At 41.7% G+C, this 25,136-nt stretch overlaps 1 protein-coding gene across 1 annotated transcript in view; it reads left to right on the top strand.

Moving 5' to 3' along the window:
• Positions 1–24,715, top strand: part of LOC109879689 (heparan sulfate glucosamine 3-O-sulfotransferase 3A1-like) — a 78,191-nt gene extending 53,476 nt beyond the window's left edge. Inside the window, exon 2 of the mRNA XM_020471853.2 lies at positions 21,681–24,715. Coding sequence (XP_020327442.1) covers positions 21,681–22,302 — 622 coding nt within the window. The 3' untranslated portion in view covers positions 22,303–24,715. The remainder of the gene's footprint in view (positions 1–21,680) is intronic.
• The last annotated feature ends 421 nt before the right edge of the window (positions 24,716–25,136 follow it).

Below are 25,136 nucleotides of genomic sequence, written 5' to 3'. Positions count from 1 at the left end.
ATGCTGCATTTTGGTCCGACTCTCCTTCACACCTAGAAAACCGTGACAGTTAGAGTGTTCAGCCCAGTAATCCATCTTCATGAGGCACAAGCATTTCGTGCAGACAAAAACTCAAAGTTCCGTTATAGTCCTTTAGAAACATGTCAAACGAAGAATGGAATCAATCTTTAGGATGTTTTTAACATAAAACATCAATAATGTTCCAACCGGAGAATTCCGGAGACTCAACGAGGTCTCATGAGCCTCTCCTTTCTAGTAGAATCCCCATTCAAGTTTCTAAAGACGGTTGACATCTAGTGGAAGCCGTAGGAGGTGCAACTTTATCCATATCTCAATGTGTATTCGGTAGGCCAAGCTTTGAAAAACTACAAACCTCAGATGTTCCACTTCCTGGTTGGATTTTTCTCAGGTTTTCGTCTGCCATATGAGTTCTGTTATACTCACAGACATCATTCAAACAGTTTTACAAACTTCAGTGTGTGTTATCCAATACTACTAATAATATGCACAAATGGTGTCCAGGGCACAGCTGGGAGCGGAGTTGGGTCGATAGCTGGCGGCAACAGTGAGAGACTTATTTTTGGAGAGGTTCATTTTTAAATTTAGAAGTTCGAACTGTTTGGGTATTGACCTGCAAAGTATGACAGAACTGTGCATGCTATATCTGCAGTAGATTGCAACTCCTCCCCCTCTGGCATTTCTATCTTGATGGAAAATGTTGTAGTTGGGTATGGAATCTCAGAATTTTTGGCGGCCTTCCTTAAGCCAGGATTCAGACACGGCGATGACATCAGCGTTGGCGGAATGTGCTAAAGCAGTGAGTAAAACAAACTTAGGGAGGAGGCTTCTGATGTTAAGATGTATGAAACCAAGGCTTTTTCGATCACAGAAGTCAACAAATGAGGGTGCCTGGGGACACGCAGGGCCTGGGTTTACCTCCAAATCACCCGAGGAACAGAGGAGGAGTAGGATGAGGGTACAGCTAAAGGCTATCAAAACTGGTCGCCTAGAGGTATCAGAGGTATGATGAGTGGGACTAGGGCTCCATTGTAAACTAAAACAATGATAACTAACCTAAACAACCGTATACAAGGCATATTTGAGAGAGACATACAGCGAGGCATAAAGTAATCACAGGTGTTGATTGGGAGAGCTAGCTAAGACAACAACGGGTGAGACAACAACAGCTAATCAGCTAAAACAACAACAACAGGTAAAATGTCGATGACTGGGCAGAGAGGGTCGGTTAACTACACACAGAGTCTGAGTTTGCGGCTTGGGCCGACAGATAAAATAAAATAAAAATTATGGAGTACCGTGATTAATGGACAGTCCAGCAGGCATCAGCTATGTAGCCAAGTGATCATAGGGTACCCTTGGGTGGATGGTCAATGATGACCCGGTGAACTCCTCGAAGTGGTCCAATGCTGCGCCTCCTTCTCCCCACACAGCGTTTGCCCACTCCAGAGCTTTTCCTGAGAGAAATGAGACAAGGGCACAGTTGCCAGGTGGAGGTCCAGTTGTAATAGGATTCCCTGGCACTGTGCTGTCGTCCCATCATACTCCCTGGTAAGGGAGATACGCATCCCACTGGGACTGGTTCCGGACGGGACAGGTAGAGGTAACCCTGGTTGCGCTGGTCGAGGCACTGGGGAGACCTCCTGTCTCTCCCAGCGGTCCATAGTCTGGACAACGCGATCCATCATGGCGCCAAGATGATTTAACATAGCTGAATGTTCCTGGATGCGCTCCTCGACTCCTCTAACCGGGGTACCTGCTCCTACTGACTCCATCGTTGGTGTGTAATTCTGTTAAGGCTGTGTAAGGGAGGCAAAGTCAGGTGCAGGAGAGCAGAGTAGAGTAAACAGGCGCACTTTTATTCCGTTCAGCAATAGGCACAAAAAATGACATAAGTGCCCAAAAACACAGAACATTAATTATAATAGTATTGCGCGTGAACATACACTTTTATTCTCTATGTTGGTTAGGCCATGGTGTGACTAGGGTGGGCATTCTAGTTTCTTTATTTCTATGTTTTCTATTTCTTTGTGTTTGGCCGGGTGTTGTTCTCAGTCAGAGGCAGCTGTCTATCGTTGTCTCTGATTGAGAATCATACTTAGGTAGCCTTTTTCCCACCTGCGTTTGTGGGTAGTTGTTTTCTGTTTTGTGTCTGCACCAGACAGAACTGTTTCATTTTGTTCCACTTTGTTATTTTGTGTCAGTGTTCAGTTTGAATAAATTATCATGAACACATACAACGCTGCGCTTTGGTTCTCTTCTTCAGACGAGCGTTACATATACACAAAGACATGATGGGGTACAGAGGACTAGGTACATGTAGATTGATTGGGGATTGAAATGTAGGTGTGATTGGAACAAGACAAAACAAATGGACATATGAAAAATGGAGTGGCGATGGCTAGAAAGCCGGTGAAGTCGATCGCCGAACGCCGCCCGAACAAGGAGAGGAGCCGACTTCGGCGGAAGTCATGACACGGCTATATGGTCACACCGATAATAGATTAGATGTTGTATTACTTGTGAGGCACAGCTGAATGAGCATACATTTAAATCATTTTATTTGTATTTTACTGGGCTGATTGTGCCTGCCTCTGATGGACAGTCTCAGCGGAGGGAGAGAGCAGCAGACTGAGGGTCCGCCTCTCAACATCCCTTAGCCCTCCCTTTCCTCCAATGACACTGGTCAAAAATGGACACCACGTTCCAGCTGATAGTGAAACTTGAGTCGTACCGCATTATTTCAGCTTCATGCACAAATTCATGTTGAGAAAGTGACATTTTCCTTGATAATAAAATAGACCCAAGACCAATAATAATAACAGAAGCCTATACAATAGATACACTTTCATACTCATTCATTACAGCTGCAGTGCTGGTTGTAGCGTGAGTGGAAGTAGAATATGCGTTTTATGGTTCGTAAAAGTGTGGACAGTGCTGAGTAAAAACTTTAACACTCATAAAAACAGCAGCTCTTTGTTGTATTTCTTGACAATAAAACATATACGAGAGTCAGGAAGGAGGTGCAGAAGGAGCGTTTAATGAATAAGGCAGATTAACAAAACAGGAGAAGCGTACTGAACGTGACCAAAACCAAGACTGCCTGATCACTGAGGTTACTGAGGGATAAATAAATGGAGAGTAATCAAGGTAATGATGAGGTCCAGGTGTGTGTAACGATGGGGAGCAGGTGGGGGAAATGATTGTTGCCAGGACCAGTGGTAAGTAGACTGGCGACATCGAGCGCTGGAGCGGGAGTAGGCATGAGAGACAGTCTCTCTAGTCATGGTTTTAAAGGTTTTGAAAACTCACAGTATCAACTTTGCTTTAGCTTTTTGTTATGACATTGTTATGCCATCCAATGGGAACACTTCGCCTACCCGGCGTGCAGGGCAGCTGAATCAAGTGCACCTACCGCCAATAGCGCGAAATTAATAAAAAAAATAAGAACGCAAGGCATTATCGTTGGGTTTTGAAATCTCACAGTTTCAACTTTGCTTTAGCTTTTTGTTATGCCATTGTTATGCCATCCAATGGGAACACTTCGCCTACCCAGCGAGCAGGGCAGCTGAATCAAGTGCACCTACCGCCAATAGCGCAAAAATGATTTAATAAATAGGAACGCAAGGCATTATCTTTGTTTTTTCTGAAATGTTTTGATTGACTACAAATGCCTTGGAGATCGATTAGTCGATCGTAATCAATCGGTTGATGACCACTGGTTTAGTCCATAATGTTGCTTGATCGGTGGTTAGGCTATTGGACTGGACAAAAGTAGGCTACATGGACAAAAGTAGGCTACATGAAAAGTGCAACACTGTTAATATAACTGGGTGTTCGTGTGGGTTTCCTGTGAATTTATATCAATCATGAATCTGCATTTCCTGGAAAATTCTCATCAACAAAAGAGTAATCAAATTAAATCCTACATCTGTACCAATCTGTTTCCCTTCACCAGTTTTCTCAGCAGTTATTGCTGTCCAATATGGTGATATTTTATCTACATCCCATGAGTCTTTCTTGTATCTCTTCATGGCCACTTTATCAAAACCATGTTGTTGTTGTTTTCCCAGAGGAATGACTAACAGAGGTCCTGTCCTTTTCCAGGAAGAGATGAGCCTCTTATCTAGTAATTGTGCCGCTCTCGAAAATTACTTCCTACACCTTACAATTCCCATGCATCACTCCAATCCCCCCACAATTCCCATGTGAGTGATTCCATACAAAACCCTCGGAGTGTGGGGTCACATCACAGCCAGGGTCAGCCATTATCAACGGCGACCCTGGAGCAATTAATGTTTCTCAAGGGCACATCGACAGATATTTCACCTTGTCAACCCCGGGATTCAAATGAGCTACCTTTCAGTTACTGGCCCAATGCTCTAACCACTGTACTATGATTTCCCATTGTAGCCAATTCTGTTACCGATTCTTAGGAAATGCTCTTACTGATTTGGTTACAGATTTTCGAGTTTTACCCACTTAATAATTCATAAACAAAATGTATGTCAGTAAAATCACTACAGATAATCGATAGGTCTAACTTCACTTGTTACTCTGTGAACTTTCAGTATCCTCCCTGATGAGGGAGAGAAATTAGAAAATTATCTTAAAGATATGTGGGTTTTTCCTAACGGAATTCCAAAGCACAAGGTAATGTTTCTTAAACTTACAGAAGGCAGAGAAAATTATTATACCAAATAAGTGTTGATATTAGTTGGCAAGGGTCTTTATTTCGACAGTGTGTTTTGATGTATTTCTAATACCTTTTAAGACTTTTTCTGGTGGAAGACCCCTTTTCCATCTGTTTGACCATAAATGAAAGCCTTTGCTTTTTCCTAATGTTTAAGATGGACAATGTGACCCACCACGTCGATTCGGTCTTATGTAGCAACATTTGAAATTGTGTTTTTTACATTGGATAAAAGTAGAGAATCCGAGCAAAAAAATTGTATATCATACACCGCAGTTGAGGAACAATGGCAAAGTAAGTATGCTTTGAAGGTGTAAACTGTACAGTGAAATGGTTACTTGCATAGTAAAGTATTTGGTTTAGACATGTAGCAAGCTAGCTACCTAAACTATTAACCATGGTTGAAAATCTATATATGCTTTCATTTCTCAAAAATATACACTCTTAGCTTTCATTTGACACCAAATTTGACTCTTTTTTTCACCTTTATTTAACCAGGTAGGCAAGTTGAGAACAAGTTCTCATTTACAATTGCGACCCTGCCAAGATAAAGCAAAGCAGTTCGACACATACAACAACACAGAGTTACACATAGAGTAAAACAAAACATACAGTCAATAATACAGTAGAAACAAGTCTAAAAAAAGTAAGTAAGTATGTAAATACACTATAGCTGTCACGCCCTGGTCGAAGTATTATTGTGTTTGTCTTTATTTATTTGGTCAGACCGGGGTGTGACATGGGTTTATTGTGGTGTGTTTTGTCTTGGGGTTTTGTTAGTTATTGGGTGTGTGGCTTAGTGGAGGTATCTAGCAAAGTCTATGGCTGTCTGGAGTGGTTCTCAATCAGAGGCAGGTGCTTATCGTTGTCTCTGATTGGGAACCATATTTAGGCAGCCATATTCTTTGAGTGTTTTGTGGGTGATTGTTCCTGTCTTTGTGTTTGCACCAGATAGGGCTGTTTCAGTTTTCACATTTCATTATTTTGTACTTTCTTCATGTATAGTTTTTTCCTTCATTAAAATATCATGAATCATCATCACGCTGCATTTTGGTCCGACTCTCCTTCACCACAAGAAAGCCGTTACAATAGCAAGTAAAACACTGGAATTGTAGATTTGCAGTGGAAGAATGTGCAAAGTAGAAATAAAAATAATGGGGTGCAAAGGAGCAAAATAAATAAATTAAATAAATAAATAAATACAGTAGGGAAAGAGGTAGTTGTTTGGGCTAAATTATCCAGTTTCAGAGATTTTTGTAGTTCGTTCCAGTCATTGGCAGCAGAGAACTGGAAGGAGAGGAGGCCAAAGAAAGAATTGGTTTTGGGGGTGACCAGAGAGATATACCTGCTGGAGCGCGTGAGACAGGTGGGTGATGCTATGGTGACCAGCGAGCTGAGATAAGGGGGGACTTTACCTAGCAGGGTCTTGTAGATGACATGGAGCCAGTGGGTTTGGCGACGAGTATGAAGCGAGGGCCAGCCAACGAGAGCGTACAGGTCGCAATGTTGGGTAGTATATGGGGCTTTGGTGACAAAACGGATGGCACTGTGATAGACTGCATCCAATTTGTTGAGTAGGGTATTGGAGGCTATTTTGTAAATGACATTGGCGAAGTCGATGCACAGTTTTACAAGGGTATGTTTGGCAGCATGAGTGAAGGATGCTTGTTGCAAAATAGGAAGAGATTAGATTAGAGACTAGAGACTAGATTTAACTTTGGATTGTAGATGTTTGATGTGGGTCTGGAAGGAGAGTTTACAGTCTAACCAGACACCTAGGTATTTGTAGTTGTCCACGTATTCTAAGTCAGAGCCGTCCAGAGTAGTGATGTTGGACAGGGGGCAGGTGCAGGCAGCGATCGGTTGAAGAGCATGCATTTAGTTTTACTTGTATTTAAGAGCAATTGGAGGCCACGGAAGGAGAGTTGTATGGCATTGAAGCTTGCCTGGAGGGTTATTAACACAGTGTCCAAAGAAGGGCCAGAAGTATACAGAATGGTGTCGTCTGCGTAGAGGTGGATCAGAGACTCACCAGCAGCAAGAGCGACATCATTGATGTATACAGAGAAGAGAGTCGGTCCCATAGAGACTGCCAGAGATCCAGACAGCAGACCCTCTGATTTGACACACTGAACTCTATCAGAGAAGTAGTTGGTGAACCAGGCGAGGCAATCATTTGAGAAACCAAGGCTGTCGAGTCTGCCGATGAGGATGTGGTGATTGACAGAATCGAAAGCCTTGGCCAGATCAATGAATACGGCTGCACGGTATTGTTTCTTATCGATGGCAGTTAAGATATCGTTTAGGACCTTGAGCGTGGCTGAGATGCACCCATGACCAGCTCTGAAACCAGATTGCATAGCAGAGAGGGTATGGTGAGATTCAAAATGGTCGGTAATCTGTTTGTTGACTTGGCTTTCGAAGACCTTAGAAAGGCAGGGTAGGATAGATACAGGTCTGTAGCAGTTTGGGTCAAGAGTGTCCCCCCCCTTTGAAGAGGGGGATGACCACAGCTGCCTTTCCAATCTTTGGGAATCTCAGACGACACAAAAGAGAGGTTGAACAGGTTAGTAATAGGGGTGGCAACAATTTCGGCAGATCATTTTAGAAAGAAAGGGTCCAGATTGTCTAGCCCGGCTGATTTGTAGGGGTCCAGATTTTGCAGCTCTTTCAGAACATCAGCTGACTGGATTTGGGAGAAGGAGAAATGGGGAAGGCTTGGGCGAGTTGCTGTGGGGGGTGCAGTGCTGTTGACTTTGGTAGGGGTAGCCAGGTGGAAAGCATGGCCAGCCATAGAAAAATGCTTATTGAAATTCTCAATTATAGTGGATTTATCAGTGGTGACAGTGTTTCCTATCTTCAGTGCAGTGGGCAGCTGGAAGGAGGTGTTCTTATTCTTCATGGACTTTACAGTGTGACAGAACTTTTTTGAGCAAATTTCTGCTTGAAAAAGCTAGACATGGCTGTGTATATTGGTTTCTAGCTTCCCTGAAAAGTTGCATATCACGGGGGCTGTTCGATGCTAATGCAGAACGCCATAGGATGTTTTTGTGTTGGTTAAGGGCAGCCAGGTCGGGGGAGAACCAAGGGCTATATCTGTTCCTGGTTCTAAATTTCTTGAATGGGGCATGCTAATTTAAGATGGTTAGGAAGGCATTTAAAAAAAATAACCAGGCATCCTCTACTGACAGGATGAGATCAATATCCCTCCAGGATACCCCGGCCAGGTCGATTAGAAAGGCCTGCTCGCTGAAGTGTTTCAGGGAGCATTTGACAGTGATGAGTGGAGGTTGTTGCATCACTCGTAACGCTGACCCGTTACGGATGCAGGCAATGAGACAGTGATCGCTGAGATCTTGGTTGAAGACAGCAGAGGTGTATTTAGAGGGCAAGTTGGTTAGGATGATATCTATGAGGGCGCCCGTGTTTACGGCTTTGGGGAGGTACCTGGTAGGCTCATTGATCATTTGTGTGAGATTGAGGGCATCAAGCTTAGATTGTAAGATGGCTCTGGTGTTAAGCATGTTCCAGTTTAGGTCGCCTAGCAGCACGAGCTCTGAAGATAGATGGGGGGCAATCAGTTCACATATGGTGGGAAGAGGGTGGTCTATAGCAGGCGTCAGCAGTGAGAGACTTGTTTTTAGAGAGCTGGATTTTTAAAAGTAGAAGTTCAAATTGTTTGGGTACAGACCTGGATAGTAGGACAGAACTCTGCAGGCTATCTTTGCAGTAGATTGCAACACCGCCCCCTTTGGCAGTTCTATCTTGTCTGAAAATGCTGTAGTTAGGGATGAACATTTCAGAATTTTTGGTGGGCTTTTTAAGCCAGGATTCAGACACAGCTAGAACATCTGGGTTGGCAGAGTGTGCTAAAGCAGTGAATAAAACAAATTTAGGGAGGAGGCTTCTAATGTTAACATGCATGAAACCAAGGCTATTACGGTTACAGAAGTCATCAAAAGAGAGCGCCTGGGGAATAGGAGTGGAGCTAGGCACTGCAGGGCCTGGATTCACCTCTACATCACCAGAGGAAAAGAGGAGGAGTAGGATAAGGGTACGGCTAAAAGCAATGAGAATTGGTCGTCTAGAACGTCTGGAACAGAGAGTAAAAGGAGGTTTCTGGGGGCGATGAAATAGCTTCAAGGTATAACGTACAGACAAAGGTATGGTAGGATGTGAATACAGTGGAGGTAAACCTAGGTATTGAGTGATCATGAGAGAGATATTGTCTCTAGAAACATCATTGAAACCAGGAGATGTCATCGCATGTGTGGGTGGTGGAACTATTAGGTTGGATAAGGTATAGTGAGCAGGACTAGAGGCTCTACAGTGAAATAAGCTAATAAACACTAACCAGAACAGCAATGGACAAGGCATATTGACATTAAGGAGAGGCATGCTTAGTCGAGTGATCAAAAAGGTCCAGTGAGTAGGGAGGTTGGTTGGAGTCTGAATACTAATGATTAGCCAGTAAAGAAGCTAACTAGCTTCTGGCTAGCTTCTGACTAGCTTCTGATTAGCTTCTGGTTAGCTTCTGGTTAGCTTCAGGCTAGCTTCTGGCTAGCTTCTGGTTAGCTTCTATGGAGGATTACAGATTTGAGGTAAATTATACTTTATTTTTAATAAATTGGTGAGGCGGGTTGCAGGAGAGTGTTTTGAAGTTGAGTTTATGGAAAAGAAAAACATATATATAAAAAGGTATGCGAAGAAAGTTGTAAATATATATAGATATACGGGACACGACAAGACGAGGACAACGGACGTCTGACTGCTATGCCATCTTGGTTTTGACATGCTCCAAGGAACTTCACATGTTGGTGCTCATGGGTCCTTTTTACATGGAAATTATTTTATTTTGTTATGACAATATAGGTCTTGTGATCTATAAGATGTACAAACAATTTGTCTCCTATGAAGCTTTACTGCTTGCTGTTATATGAGAGGTATTTAGATTTAAATCCCCCAAAATTACAATAATTTATTAATAGGGAAAAATATAAACATGAATATTAAAAAAACAAAATTTGAGATTTGAGATTTGACACATTTTTGGCAATAAATAATAAATAAATAATACAAATAGGCTTATCTAAGCCTACTTCCCCAGAGTCAGATGAACTCATGGATGCCATTGGTACCGCTCTGCGTGCAGTTTGAAGGGGCTTCATTGGCAAAATCCCAATGTATCCCTTAATAATGTCACGCCCTGACCATAGAGAGCCCTCTGGGTTCTCTATGGTGCTTTAGGTCAGGGAGTGACTCGGGGGTGTTCTAGTCGTTATATTTCCATGTTGGTGTTTTAGTATTGTTCAGAATTAGTGGCAGCTGAATATTGTTGTCTCTAATTGGGGATCATACTTAAGTTGTCCTTTGTTCCCACCTGTTTGTGGGGTATAGTTTGTGTTAGTGTTTTGTGCACTACGGCTGTCACGTCGTGTTATGTTTATTGTTTTTGTAGTTTCACGGTGTAATAAAGTATGGGGAACTCAACTCATGCTGCGCCTTGGTCCGTTCCTATCGACGAACGTGACAAATACATTGTTGAACATAATATAGACTGGGCATATCAAAGATCCAGAGTGGGATCTCTGCTACTTTTAGAGTTATGATCCAATGTATATGCATTACCAACAGAGTGAATGTGAAAATGGATTCAAAATGGTCACCCTGGTGATTTGCAAGATGTGCAATGCTAGATCTAAAAGGAGGGCTGTGATCGGTTACATTGCCTACTGTGCCAATTTCTATGTATAAGATTTTACAACTATGGGAGCTTTGATATTCCTGAGGATAATATTACTGTTTATATGTTTCAATATTCATCCATCAAAATAAAATAGTTTTATTGAACTCTAAATAGTACTCAAATTACAGAGCCAGTGGTAAAGCTTCATATGACACCACCTACAGGTGAAACACTATGTAGTATTAAAGTAGCTACAGATGAAACACTATGTAGTATTAAAGTAGCTACAGATGAAACACTATGGAGTATTAAAGTAGCTACAGATGAAACACTATGTAGTATTAAAGTAGCTACAGATGAAACACTATGGAGTATTAAAGTAGCTACAGATGAAACACTATGTAGTATTAAAGTAGCTACAGGTGAAACACTATGGAGTATTAAAGTAGCTACAGGTGAAACACTATGGAGTATTAAAGTAGCTACAGATGAAACACTATGGAGTATTAAAGTAGCTACAGATGAAACACTATGGAGTATTAAAGTAGCTACAGGTGAAACACTATGGAGTATTAAAGTAGCTACAGGTGAAACACTATGGAGTATTAAAGTAGCTACAGGTGAAACACTATGGAGTATTAAAGTAGCTACAGGTGAAACACTATGTAGTATTAAAGTAGCTACAGATGAAACACTATGGAGTATTAAAGTAGCTACAGATGAAACACTATGTAGTATTAAAGTAGCTACAGGTGAAACACTATGTAGTATTAAAGTAGCTACAGATGAAACACTATGGAGTATTAAAGTAGCTACAGATGAAACACTATGGAGTATTAAAGTAGCTACAGATGAAACACTATGGAGTATTAAAGTAGCTACAGATGAAACACTATGGACTATTAAAGTAGCTACAGATGAAACACTATGGCGTATTAAAGTAGGCCTGGGTAAGGCCAAACGTCACAAATATGCCAACTTTGGTACATTATTTCTAAATTATGCTTTTAGATATACAGTATGCCATTTAGTATGTCAATCTAAAGGACCATTTACGGATGTTTTTTTCGTACTAGTTAGAAATGGAATCACTCGTGTTTGTTGGTAATTGTTTTGTAAAATGTTTTCTTCCAAGTGCCAGTCAATGGTAGCCTAGCGGTTAGTGTTGGGGCAGTAACTGAAAGGTTGCTATATTGAATCCCCTAGCTGACAAGATAAAAAATCTGTCGTTCTGCCCCTGAATAAGGCAGTTAACCCACTGTTCCTAGGCCTTCATTGTAAATAACAATGTGTTCTTAACTGACTTGCCGAGTTAAATAATAGTTCAATAAATGTAAAAAAATGATGCATGAGAAAGACATTTCAAATTGGCAATATAAGGATTGTATCTGGTATAGCTGAGCCAACCATATTCCTTACACTTTGGATCATAACTCTAAAAGTAGCAGAGATCCCACTCTGGAACTTTGATATACCCGTAGAGTATATTATGTTCAATAATATATTAAAGGGATACCTTGGGATTTTGGCAATGAAGCCCATTCAAGGTTTGTCACAGCTGACAGGGGCACGAGGAGTGACACTAAATGAAGAGCAGGATTTGGGGTTATGCTTACACCTGTAATCCCCTGACCCATACCACCATGATAAACAGATGGATCTCTCACCATCGGAGCTCTTGGACTACCATTGCCCAGTACCATAGCTTATCCACCAACGACGAGCGCAGCTATATCTAAATAACCGTGGCCTGGAATGAAAAGAAGATTTGTTTCATAGCTAGCTCACTTGTCCTTTTATTTTGTCACTCGTTGGATTTTACAGTTGGAATCCCTGATGTTTAGTTGAATACATAAGAGGTTATAGAAAACAGTTGTTTCTCCCACCATAGCATACTACTGTACTCCCCTCTCACATCACACCTCCTATGCCAGCCCGGCCCACTTCCAGTGCCTGGGGCATTTGCTGCCCCAGGGTCAGTTGAGGTGCTACACTGTTACCAGAGAGGTTGACAGAGCTGTAAAGCAGTAGGTCCAGCAGAACAGGCGCAGGCGAACATACCACCACACACAGCAGTCATTACTCTAAATCACTGACCCACCCTCCTCTCCCCAGCTCCATCCTCCTCATGACTTCAGCTAGAAACCAGTGACCTGGAAAATGTCTGCTGAGCAGAGCTATTCTCTCCTTCCCCTTCCCTCCCTTGCAAACAGGAGAAATATTGAGACACTTACCAGATGATTATCTGGTCACAACACCGGCCATGGCGGCCGTGTGGAAAACACTCTGGGAGTGGATGAGTGGATGTACAGTATGCTTCACACTGGAATAGAAGAAGGAATCAAAGGCTTCTACATGGGGACAATTGGACCGGGATGGCTCTTAGTGCCTGTTCCACTAGCCTTTTGGCCTCTATAGCTCCATTAAGAGACATGTACAGATGTAGGATCTTAATATGACCTGTATTGTTACAGCAAAAATAATCCTACAAGATTTGAACATTTAGTCCATAATGTTGCTGGATTGGTTAGGCTATTAGCTGGTCAAAATGAGGCTAAATGAAAAGTGGAGTACAGTTAATTTAACTGTGTGTTAGTGCAGTTTTTCATTTAATGATCAAATTAAGATCCTACATCGGTAGACGTAAATGAGGGACCCCCTTGTTTGCAGGTCACCAGACACTCATTAATTGGGCCAGACATTAGACCCAGTCCAACCCCAGACCCAGCCCAAGACCCAGAACCAGACTTAGCCACCATCCAAACCCAGCCCAAGTCCAACCCAAAACCCAGTCCAACCCCAGACCCAATCCAACCCCAGCAACAGTCCAACTCCAGACCCAATCCAACCCCAGCCCCAGTCCAACTCCAGACCCAGTCCAACTCCAGACCCAGTCCAACCCCCGACACAGTCCAACTCCAGACCCAATCCAACCCCAGCCCCAGCCCCAGTCCAACTCCAGACCCAGTCCAACTCCAGCCCCAGTCAAACCCCAGACCCTTTCTGATTGATCTGTGAGTAAAGCAGGAGGGATTTGCTTACTTGCTAGTTTTGTTTTGTTTGTTATATACTGTATTTGTTTCCGATCATAATCTTTGCTATACCTCAATATGTACTCTATGTAGCCTGAAAATGGTATGTAGTGGGAGGGAGGGAGGGAGGGAGGGAGGGAGAATGAACAGGAAGATGAGGAGTAGGATGAGGGGAATGAGTATTGGTACTGTATATATTGTATTTATTGGGGATCCCCCATCATACAGTACCACCACACACTCTTCCTCCTCCTCCTCCTTTTTACCACTACACATATATAGGCTGCATGGGTTTTGTAAGCGAAGTAACATGGATGGAGGGAGGGGGAAACTAAAGCCGTGATGCATCAGACCATTTGTGCCAAAGTACTCCTTTTATAGACAACCTTACAAAGGACTCATTGACTGATCTCCTCTAGCATTACCTTGTCCTTCAGAATGTGTTCAAACAGGGAATAGAGTAACCTCCAATGAGTTTTGACAGACAACATTGCCTAGTTAGTAGAACCATATGAGCGTATTCTCTCAGAGTCCAATTTAGGCCGTGTTCTGTCTCACATACTTTCTCCCTAAAAATGACATTGTTTATTTGTTTGTGCTCTCAAAAGTTTCCCACTCAACCTGTCATTTTCATTTTCTAATGAAAATGTGACACCATAAATCGTCCATTCACTTTCCACTTTCCGCCATGTCTTTAAGTTAGTTCCAGCATCAAAATGTTAATATAAACCATGCTTACACTTACATACTGTATATCCTTACTCCATTCTGCTCCGTTGTTTTATGAGTTGACGCCTGCTGTCTGTGTTCCATGCATTAGTGTGTATGGGGAGTCGTATTTTAGCAGTGCACAGAAGACATCAAAGCAGGTCTGTGGAGATGCAGTAAATCTCAGGCACTTGGAAGGTACCTCGTTCATTACATCACCTACGCTGCCAATAAAGTTTCATTAGACTGCATGCGGTTCCTGTTGGAATTGAAATAAATGCTCTTGTGTGTAGCCTGCATGAACAAAAGCCACTCTCTTTTCTCTTCCCTGTATAGTCATCCCAGACCTGTGAATGAATCTATCATGGATCAACTTCAAACTCTCTCCCCACTCAATCCCCAGTCTTTATTCCTTGGGAAGACAGGTAGAGATGATTTTCTTTCTTTAGCATTGCAGAGTTTATTCAAACCCTCCACAAATCCTCCATATGCTGAAGTATGCATGGGAACCAAACATCTGGAAAGTTCTGCTTTGTAGAAGAAGACCATGGTTATGGTTATTATTATATTACTATAATGGTTATGGTTATTATTATGGTTATTATTATATTACTATAATGGTTATGGTTATTATTATGGTTATTATTATATTACTATAATGGTTATGGTTATTATTATTATGTGTATTATTATATTACAATTATGGTAATTATGATGTTTGTTATTATATTACTATAATGGTTACTGTACTCTATATCATCTACTGCATCTTTATGTAATACATGTATCACTAGCCACTTTAAACTATGCCACTTTGTTTACATACTCATCTCATATGTATATACTGTACTCGATACCATCTACTGCATCTTGCCTATGCCGCTCTGTACCATCATTCATTCATATATCTTTATGTACATATTCTTTATCCCTTTACACTTGTGTGTATAAGGTAGTAGTTTTGGAATTGTTAGCTTGATTACTAGTTGGTTATTACTGCATTGTCGGAACTAGAAGCACAAGCATTTCGCTACACTCGCATTAACATCTGCTAACCATGTGTATGTGAAAGATAAAATTGGATTTGATTTGATTTATTATGTTATTATATTACTGTAATGTTACGGTTATTATTTTGTTCTTAATTGTATTACTTTAATGGTTATGAATATTATTATGTTTATTAATATATTACTATTATGGTTATGGCTACCAGGTGGCCTGCTCACATTACCATATTTCTGAGGGGACCTGATACTATCCTCATACAATCCTGATACTATTCTGATACTATCCTGATACTTCCTAACACTATTCTGATTATTTTCTGATACTGTCTTGATAATATCCTGATACTACAGTGATACTATCCTCATACTATTCTGATACTAACCCGATACTATCCTGATACTCTTCTGATACTGTCCTGACACTATCCTGATACTATCATGATACTATCCTAAAACTATTTTGATTGTATCCTGATACTATTCTGAAACTATCTTGATACTCTTCTGATACTATCCTTATACTATCCCAATACTATCATGTTTCTATTCTGATACTATCCTGATACTATCTTGAAACTATCTTGATACTATTCTGATAGTATCATGATACTATCCTGATACTATTCTCATACTATCCTCATACTATCCTCATGCTATCCTGATACTATCATGATACTATCCTAATACTATCCTGATACTGTTCTGATTCTGTCCTGATTCTCTCCTGATAGTATCATGATACTAACATGATACTATCCTCATACCATTCTGATACTAACCCGATACTATCCTGATACTCTTCTGATGTTATCCTGATACTATCTTGATACTACCCTAAAACGATTTTGATTATATCCTGATACTATTCTGATACTATCTTGATACTGATCCTGATACTATCCTGATACTATTCAGAAACAATCCTGATACTATCTTGAAACTATCCTAAAACTATTTTGATTACATCCTGATACTATTCTGAAACTATCTTGATTATTTTCTGATACTATCCTGATACTATCCTGATACTGATCCTGATACTATCCTGATACTATTCAGAAACAATCCTGATACTCTTCTGACACTATCCTGATACTATCTTGATACTGATCCTGATACTATCCTGATACTATTCAGAAACAATCCTGATACTATCTTGAAACTATCCTAAAACTATTTTGATTACATCCTGATACTATTCTGAAACTATCTTGATTATTTTCTGATACTATCCTGATACTATCCTGATACTGATCCTGATACTGATCCTGATACTATCCTGATACTATTCAGAAACAATCCTGATACTCTTCTGACACTATCCTGATACTATCTTGATACTGATCCTGATACTATCCTGATACTATTCAGAAACAATCCTGATACTATCTTGAAACTATCCTAAAACTATTTTGATTACATCCTGATACTATTCTGAAACTATCTTGATTATTTTCTGATACTATCCTGATACTATCCTGATACTGATCCTGATACTATCCTGATACTATTCAGAAACAATCCTGATACTCTTCTGACACTATCCTGATACTATCTTGATACTGATCCTGATACTTTTTAGATTATATCCTGATACTATTCTGAAACTATCTTGATACTTTTCTATTACTATCCTTATACTAGCCCAATACTATCCTGTTTATATTCTGATACTATACTGAAACTATCTTGATACTAATCTGATAGTATCCTGATAGTATCCTGATACTATCCTGATACTATTCTCATACTATCCTGATACTATTCTCATATTATCCTGATACTATCATGATACTATCCTAATACTATGCTGATACTGTTCTGATTCTGTACTGATACTCTCCTGATAGTATGATGATACTATCCTCATACCATTCTGATACTAACCCGAAACTATCCCGATACTCTTCTGATTTTATCCTGATACTATCCTGATACTATCATAAAAGTATCATAATACTATCCTGACACTGTTCTGATTCTGTCCTGATAGTATCATACTATTATCAGGAGAGTATCTTGATACTATTCTGATAGTATCCTGATACTATTCTCATACTATCTTGATACGTTTCTGATAGTATCCTGATATTAACCCGATACTATTCTGATTCTATCCTGATACTATTCTGATACTGTCCTGATACTATCCTTATACTATCCTGATAATATCCTGATACTATCATGATATTATCCTCATACTATTCTGATACTATCCTGATGCTATCATGATACTATCCTGATACTATTCTGATTCTGTTCTTACTGTAATCAGGTTGCATTAACCTCCATGGATGGATTCCAAACTGCACCCTATTTCCTTTATTGTGCACTGTGCACTACTTTTGACCAGGGCCCATAGGGCTCAGTGTGCCATTTGCAACACAACTTATATCTGATGCTCATGTTGAGGGGCTGGTGGATATCCTCAAATAACCACAGTCCCATTCCTGTACTCTGCACCTCCTTCAGTACCCCCTTTTCCCAAACCTAGTTTTTCCAGAAATCCTGATTAGAATATTATTGGAATCAGTAGGGAATAAGCAGGAAATCTGAATTCATCCAAACAGGATATCTGGAAAACCCTGGCATTTTGAGAAAGTTACCAGAATGTTGTAACTCTGCACTGCACATAGGAGAGCAGACCACGAACCAGGGTGATAGCCAGGCCATGGAGGTGATGGGGCAAATCATTTTAGGTGGAAACATAGATATTGAAACAAACTATTCCAAAAATCTGTCTGCAATGTAGCATGCAATAGAGCATGCTGGGAAAAATGATAATGAATGGTGTGATGATGGGTGTGGTTTTGATTCAAAGTGATGTGTATTAGTTTTAGGCCCCAGTATTAAGTATCAAAATAAGTCCTTGTAATATGTAAGGTATTATGTTAAATACTGTAAATATATATTTTTACAATAATATATTCGCTTAGGATCTCACTTGGTGAAGATCATAAGGCAAAAATGAGTGCAACAACCTTGTGTCTGTGTTCCTCTCCTTGTTCGGGCGTTGTTCGGCGGTCGACGTCACCGGTCTTCTAGCCATCGCCGATCGACCGTTCGTTTTCCATTTGTTTTGTCTTGTCTTCCTGCACACCTGGTTTTCATCTCCTACTAATTAACTTGTATTTAGCCCTCTGTTCCCTCCATGTCTGTGTGGGGTATTGGTTATTGTCAGGGTTGGTACGCTGCCGGCTGGTTTGCGTCAGGTTTTGTTTTATACCCGTGCTTTGTGGCAGCCAGTACTTTGTACTAAATGTTTTGTACTTTGGGCTGCCTTACTTGTTCTTTGGGAATTAGTTTTGTCACGCGGTTGCGTTCAGTATGATGATTGCCTAAGTAAAGTGCTTTGTCCATTCATCTCTGCTCTCCTGTCCCTGACTTCCATGCACCAGCTACACCCACCATTGTCACTCTGTCACTAACAAGTGCAGTCATGGGCGGTAACTGTTACAATAAACTCGAACGGCAAGACACTCTGTGAAATAATTTAATAAGGCTGTGGTTAATTTAACACTTTTCCGGTGTCTATATGGGTCCACAGACAACACTTTCAGTGTTGATTTAACACTCTCAGTGTATATATATATTTTAAAACTGGAGAACTAACTGTGTGTAGCTGTGCTGCCTCACCCTGATCTTGTGACATGAGGCTGCCAGGTTAGAGTCACTCAGGAGGCTCAGGCTATTATACCTTGGAAGCATCGGCACCCTGAAGGGCAGGAGAGTCACATAAACCACACAGGGACACTTCAAGGTGAAAGCTCTCTGTGTATCACACAGGTGGTTTGTGGCACCTTAATTGGGGAGGACGGGTCTGATATACATCATGGTGTCCATGTGTTTGATACAGTTCCATTCACTCCATTCAAGACTTCCAGTCCTCCCCTCAATAGCCTCCTGTGGTGGATAAATCTTGGCAAAACATAAACTATTTTAAACACATTTAGGTGTCATAGTGGAACCAAAAAGACAAAAAGCCATAATTGAATGTGGTCATTTTTTGGGTGAAACCAAAACCTCTGTTTTCAGGCTGGATCTGGACATTTATTCAAATATCTTGACTTTCCCAGCATCAGTGCAAGAGGGAAATCTTGGAGAGAAGCGTAAGGGCGTAGTGAAGTCATCCACTTCACAGTCTGACATCTGGCATCTCTCAGAAGCACTCTCACTCTGAGAAACACATCTCTCTAGTGGCATCTCAGATGCCTCGTCTTCTTTAGCTGCATGGAGGTTAAACGGAGCATGATCTTTTACCTGCCTGTTTGTGAGACAGAAAAACGGTGCTGCTGTCACATTAGGAAAGTAGCAAGTTTGGTGGTGGAGGATGGCTGTGTGGAGCCGAGAGCTATCTGCTGCTGTGTGTCGCTTTATAAAGGCCCTGAGATTGAAAAGATGAGTAGGCCTCACCCTCCTCCTCTCCTCTCATCCTTTCTTCCTCCCCATTTTGACCAGCCAGGGGACCTGACAGAGGCTGAGCCCGCCTCCTTCCCCTAGCACAGCTCAGTAGTTCCGTCACGGACAGTAAAATGCATCTGCCATGGGAGCAGCGCAGGCAGGCCACTTTGTCAGCACACACACACACACACACACACACACGCACACACACACACACACACACACACACACACACACACACACACACACACACACACACACACACACACACACACACACACACACACACACACACACACACACACACACACACACACACACACACACACACACACACACACACACACACACACACACACACACACAACCTGGGCTTTAAGCAGAGCCACACCAGCAGAGAGATAGAGAGCTAGGATGAATAATTGAAGTGTGCATTCTGCAGAGGCTCTAAATGGCTGGGAGAAGGAGACGTTAATGATTCATGGGCTGCTTTTATCTGCTTTGGTACAGGTCACTGTCCTGAAGGCACTTGGGGCAGCGGAGGAGAGGCGAGGGTGGAGAGGGAAGGGGAGACAGAGGAGAGAAGCTGGAAAGGTGGGGTGTCATGGCTGAATAGATTGTGTGAAAAATGGGCCCGCACAGATTAAGAAATATTGCCAAAGAAAACGTTAAAGCAAATATTAAGGCTGAGCGGCCTTCCCAGTTTAACTTTTTTGCTGTAAAAATTTGAGGTGGGATTTATGTGTATACTTTCATCACCAAGATTTAATTTCCCAGGCTTTGTCCCAAATGGCACCCTATTCCCTACATAGTACACTGGTTTTGACCAGAGGTCTAAAGTAGTGCACTATATAGGGAATAGGATACCACTGTGGAAACAGCCCTTGAGTCCAACAGGACCACTTTTCTCTGCTATGGTCTGTTCACTCATCTGCAGCTGTTTAGAAGGCGGCCCCGAAACATAGGGTTTCTCTTTTCCAAATCAAGTGTCCAATAAATGTGATATTAAAACTGAAGAAAAAAACATATCTAATCACAATATTATGCAGCATGATACGAACACTTTTCATTTTTAATGTCTACAGAATAACAAACAGAGAATATGTCCATGCAGCAATGAATCAAATTGTGGTTCTCAAATAGTCTATTTGATGACTTTCCAGATCCAGATTCAGATAAGCTTAGAAACATGTTTTTCCACTGCTGCGTGTCACGAACGAAGGATGAGTTTCTTTCAGCTGGGCAAAGATTGTTAACGCTGTTGTTTTCTTCTAGTGGTACAGGGCATTCAGGGCCGGCTCCAAGGATAAGAGACAAAAGCTTTTTGGGGATCTCAGTCGGGGTCTCAACTTACTGTTGAGAGTAAGAATAGTAGAATACATCAGATGCAATTTAGAAATGTGGTTGTACATCATTCGGCAGGTTCTCTCTTGTTATGTCAGTCACAGGCAGTCACTCACTGACTACCTATAATTTGTTAGACGACAAATTGTATTATTAAACATGTCAACTAACAATGATAGTTAGTCTAGCCAGGTATCTAAACTTGTAGTAATCATGAGCAAATACTGACCAAGCACATCCCCTGGGCCCTGACCTCCAGTGGGCCCCCATTGATTTTGTTAGTCATTCTCACTCAGATATCAGATTAACATGGCAGAAATCATGCCTAAATGTGTAAAACTGCAGGAAATTAGCTGAAAACTGCAATATATTACTTGTGATGCGCCCTGGTCAAAAGTAGTGAAATATATAATCAGGGAATAGGCTGCATAGGAAACACTACCGTAGAAAAGACATCGCTCCCACGCACTACACAACTATCAATACGCTGATGCACTACACACCTATCAATACTCTCAGACGCACTACACAACTATCAACAAGTGTAGATGTGAGACTGTACATTTGGCCCCGCTTTTCTGGCTGGTTTTAAAGCTTGCAGACTGTAGCTGCATGATAAAGAAAATTCAAGACAATTCCAATGGAAATAAAGTGTAAGATGTGTTTGTTTTGTGTTTTCTCAGTCTCACATGTTTGTTGTACTTAGAGTTGTTCTTGTCAAAGTTTATACGTAGGTCTGACAGTCAGTCAATCATTGTCTTCTCAACGTATCCCTCTCCTCTCTTCAGAGAGCTGATGCCCAAGACCCTGGAGGGCCAGATCACCATGGAGAAGACCCCCAGCTACTTTGTGACCAGAGAGGCCCCGGCCCGGATCTCCGCCATGTCCCGGGACACCAAGCTGATCGTGGTGGTGAGGGACCCCATCACCAGGGCCATCTCTGACTACACACAGACGCTGTCCAAGAACCCAAAAATTCCCACCTTCGAGAGCTTGACCTTCAAAAACAGGACTACGGGGCTCATCGACACGTCCTGGAGCGCCATCCAGATTGGCATCTATGCCAAGCACCTGGACAACTGGCTAGAGTACTTCCCCATGGGCCAGATTCTGTTCGTGAGCGGGGAACATCTGATCAGCGACCCAGCCAGAGAGCTGGGCAGTGTGCAGGACTTCCTGGGACTCAAGAGGATCATCACAGACAAACACTTCTACTTCAACCAGACCAAGGGCTTCTCCTGCCTCAAGAAGGCTGAGGGCAGCAGCAAGCCCCACTGCCTGGGCAAAACCAAAGGGCGGACCCACCCCAACATCCACCCAGAGGTGGTGCAGAGGCTACGGGACTTCTACAGGCCTTTCAACATGAAGTTCTACCAGATGACGGGACGCATGTTTGGTTGGGACGACTGATTTTGCTTTGGTGGATTTACATTTGAGTCATTTACCAGATACTCATATTGAGTGACTTACAGGAGCAATTATAGTTAGGTGCCTTGCTCAACAGATTGTCCACCTAGTCGGCTCAGGGATTCATACCAGTGATCTTTCAGTTACTGTCCCAACACTCTTAACCGCTAAGCTACCTGCCGCTCCAGAATACAGATGACCAGAGAACACAGATGACTGTTGACACTGCAGTATAACTGTGGGACAGCAACAACACTTAGCCAAGAGGCAATATGTGTCTGTGATAGCGGGGAAAAGTTCTTATCTGCTCTTACTGGCAATTCAGATATTTAACGTGTTCACTGTGTTACTGTGTCTCAGGACCAATATCAGCTGAGGCTGGTTGAAGGAAATAGAGAGGGATTATCCCTGATAGAGCATGTGGTGGTTCTAATACAGAGAGATACTGCATCTCTACCTCTCCCTGTAGTTCCTGTCAGAGGGCTTTCTGTTTGGGAACCTTTCAGGGATGCAAAAGACAAATATGTTGTTACTGTATAGGAGGTTATATGAAATCAAAACAGAGAGACTTTGGATAAAAAGCCTTGTCTGAGTGATTCTATACCATATTGTAAAGCAAACCCAGCTGCTTTTCAAAGAATTGTATTTTTCTAGAAACATTTTGAAAAGTTAAAACTGCATTTAATTTATTTAAGATGGTGTACACATGCGGAATATAATATACAAGTTGATATGCTTTATGTTTTCTGTGCTTATAGAATGTTGTTTTATACTGTACACATTTTTTTTCTTTAACATGTTTATTAAGATTATTCGTTTGAATATGTATATGCGATTCCCGGACTCTTTTCCTGCTGAGCTTGTAATTATAATCCTGCGAGGGTTTGTTATTCTGAGGGCAGTTTCCCCACGCTGAGTTAATGGACTTGATTGAATTACAAGGTAGAGAGCGAGATAGAGTAAAGATAGCACTCAATGGAAGTGTCCAGTGGCACCGAATTCTCTATATAGTGCACTACTTTTTACCAGGGCCCATAGAGAATAGGGTGCCATTTGACCAGGGCCCATAGGGAATAGGGTGCCATTTGACAAGGGCCCATAGGGAATAGGGTGCTATTTGGGATGCATAGTGAGTCAACTGTTGTATCAGTAACAGCAGCTCATCAACTATAATAATGAGACCTCTAGTGGGCCTAACCAAATTATTTATCAGATTTCCTCTTTAACATGCCTCTTTGTGAACTGAAAACAGTTGCTGTCATCCAGCCTTTCCTTGCCTCGGAGGTAACCGTGGATGGAGGTGACTCTCTGGGTCTTTTTAAAGGAGCCAGAGAACAATTTTGAAGTTGTGTTTTTGATTTATATCTGCCTGGTTGTGAGCTTCCAAAAAGCCTCTCCCCTTTCAAATGTTCCTGAAAGGGAAACTTCATCATGCTCAGTGTTTTCAATATGAGTTCAGGGGGAAACATATCAATTTGCCATCACTATTTATCATAAGTACGTTATAATTTTGTCTATTTCATTTGAAGTCATGTTGGATTTCTAAATCACACTTTATAAACAGTTCACATTTGTGAAGTCCTGATCCTGCCTTATCATCCTCACCAGTGGGCCTGTTGTTATGCTTCAGAACAGTCACTCAATGGACCACAGAACAGCAGATGTATTCATACGAGGTTAAGTACTGTTGTGTCAAAGTTATTTTGAGTAAAGGCTTATTTACACAGCAAAGAACTACAACTAGCTACGCAAAATGGTGATCCTGCGTAGCAAAGATCTGTGTGCAGCCCCTGAATTATAAACCCTCTCCCATCTCCCCACAACTCCTTCTCTAGTTGTCTCTGCTCATCTCGACCAAGCTTACAGGATGTCAAAGGGGGCTCCAACCATGCTAAAATATGCTTTCTATCTAAAAGGCTTATTTTTGGACTGCTGGTTTCCCTTGCGGGGTGAGGTTCTAGTCCAGGAGGCTTGTAGAGCACAGCCTTAAGAAGTTGGTAACAGCACTCCTCATGTCCCCTGACTGTGAAACACTGTGTGGAACTGGTTGCTAATGTGTATGGTTAAGAGGTTGCACTGGCAACCACAGATGACGCTCCAGGGGACGCTCAAGGGAAGAAAGGTTTGTCTTCTCTCAAGAGAGACACCTCGCCACTCTATACCGCTTGGTACCCTTGCTTATTCCGCTAGTGTTTAGACCTTGGCTAGATTCAACGCATATCGCAGAAGACACTACTGAAATGTGAAGGACATTTTTGATTAGGCTGACGTCAAATCAAATCAAATTGTATTGGTCACATACACACAGTTAGCAGATGTTATTGTGTTTGTACCGAAATGCTTATGCTCCTTGATCCGACAGTACAGCAGTAACTAACAGGTAATATCTAAGTCTTTGGTAACGGGCCGTGTCGGTGGCACTGTATTGTCCTCAAAGCGCGTTGTTTAATTTGTCTGGGAGCAAGACGTCGATGTCCGCAACGGGGCTGGTTTTCTTTTTGTAATCCGTGATTGACTGTAGACCCTGCTACATACGTCTCGTATTTGAGCCGTTGAATTGTGACTCCACTTTGTCTCTATACAGACGCTTTGCTTGTTTGATTGCATTACGAGGGAATAACTACACTGTTTGTATTCGGCCATGTTTCCAGTCACCTTGCCATGATTAAATACAGTGGTACATGCTTTCAGTTTTGCGTGAATGCTGCCATCAATCCACGGTTTCTGGTTAGGGAATGTTTTAATAGTCACAGTGGGTACTACATCCCCTATACACTTCCTTGTAAATTCACTCACCGAGTCAGCGTATAAATCAATGTTATTGTCTGAGGCTACCT

The sequence above is a fragment of the Oncorhynchus kisutch genome, linkage group LG11 (assembly GCF_002021735.2).
Source record: "Oncorhynchus kisutch isolate 150728-3 linkage group LG11, Okis_V2, whole genome shotgun sequence".
Taxonomy (NCBI): domain Eukaryota; kingdom Metazoa; phylum Chordata; class Actinopteri; order Salmoniformes; family Salmonidae; genus Oncorhynchus; species Oncorhynchus kisutch.
Note: the sequence above shows the minus strand (reverse complement) of the source record. Positions and strands in the feature narration are given on the sequence as shown.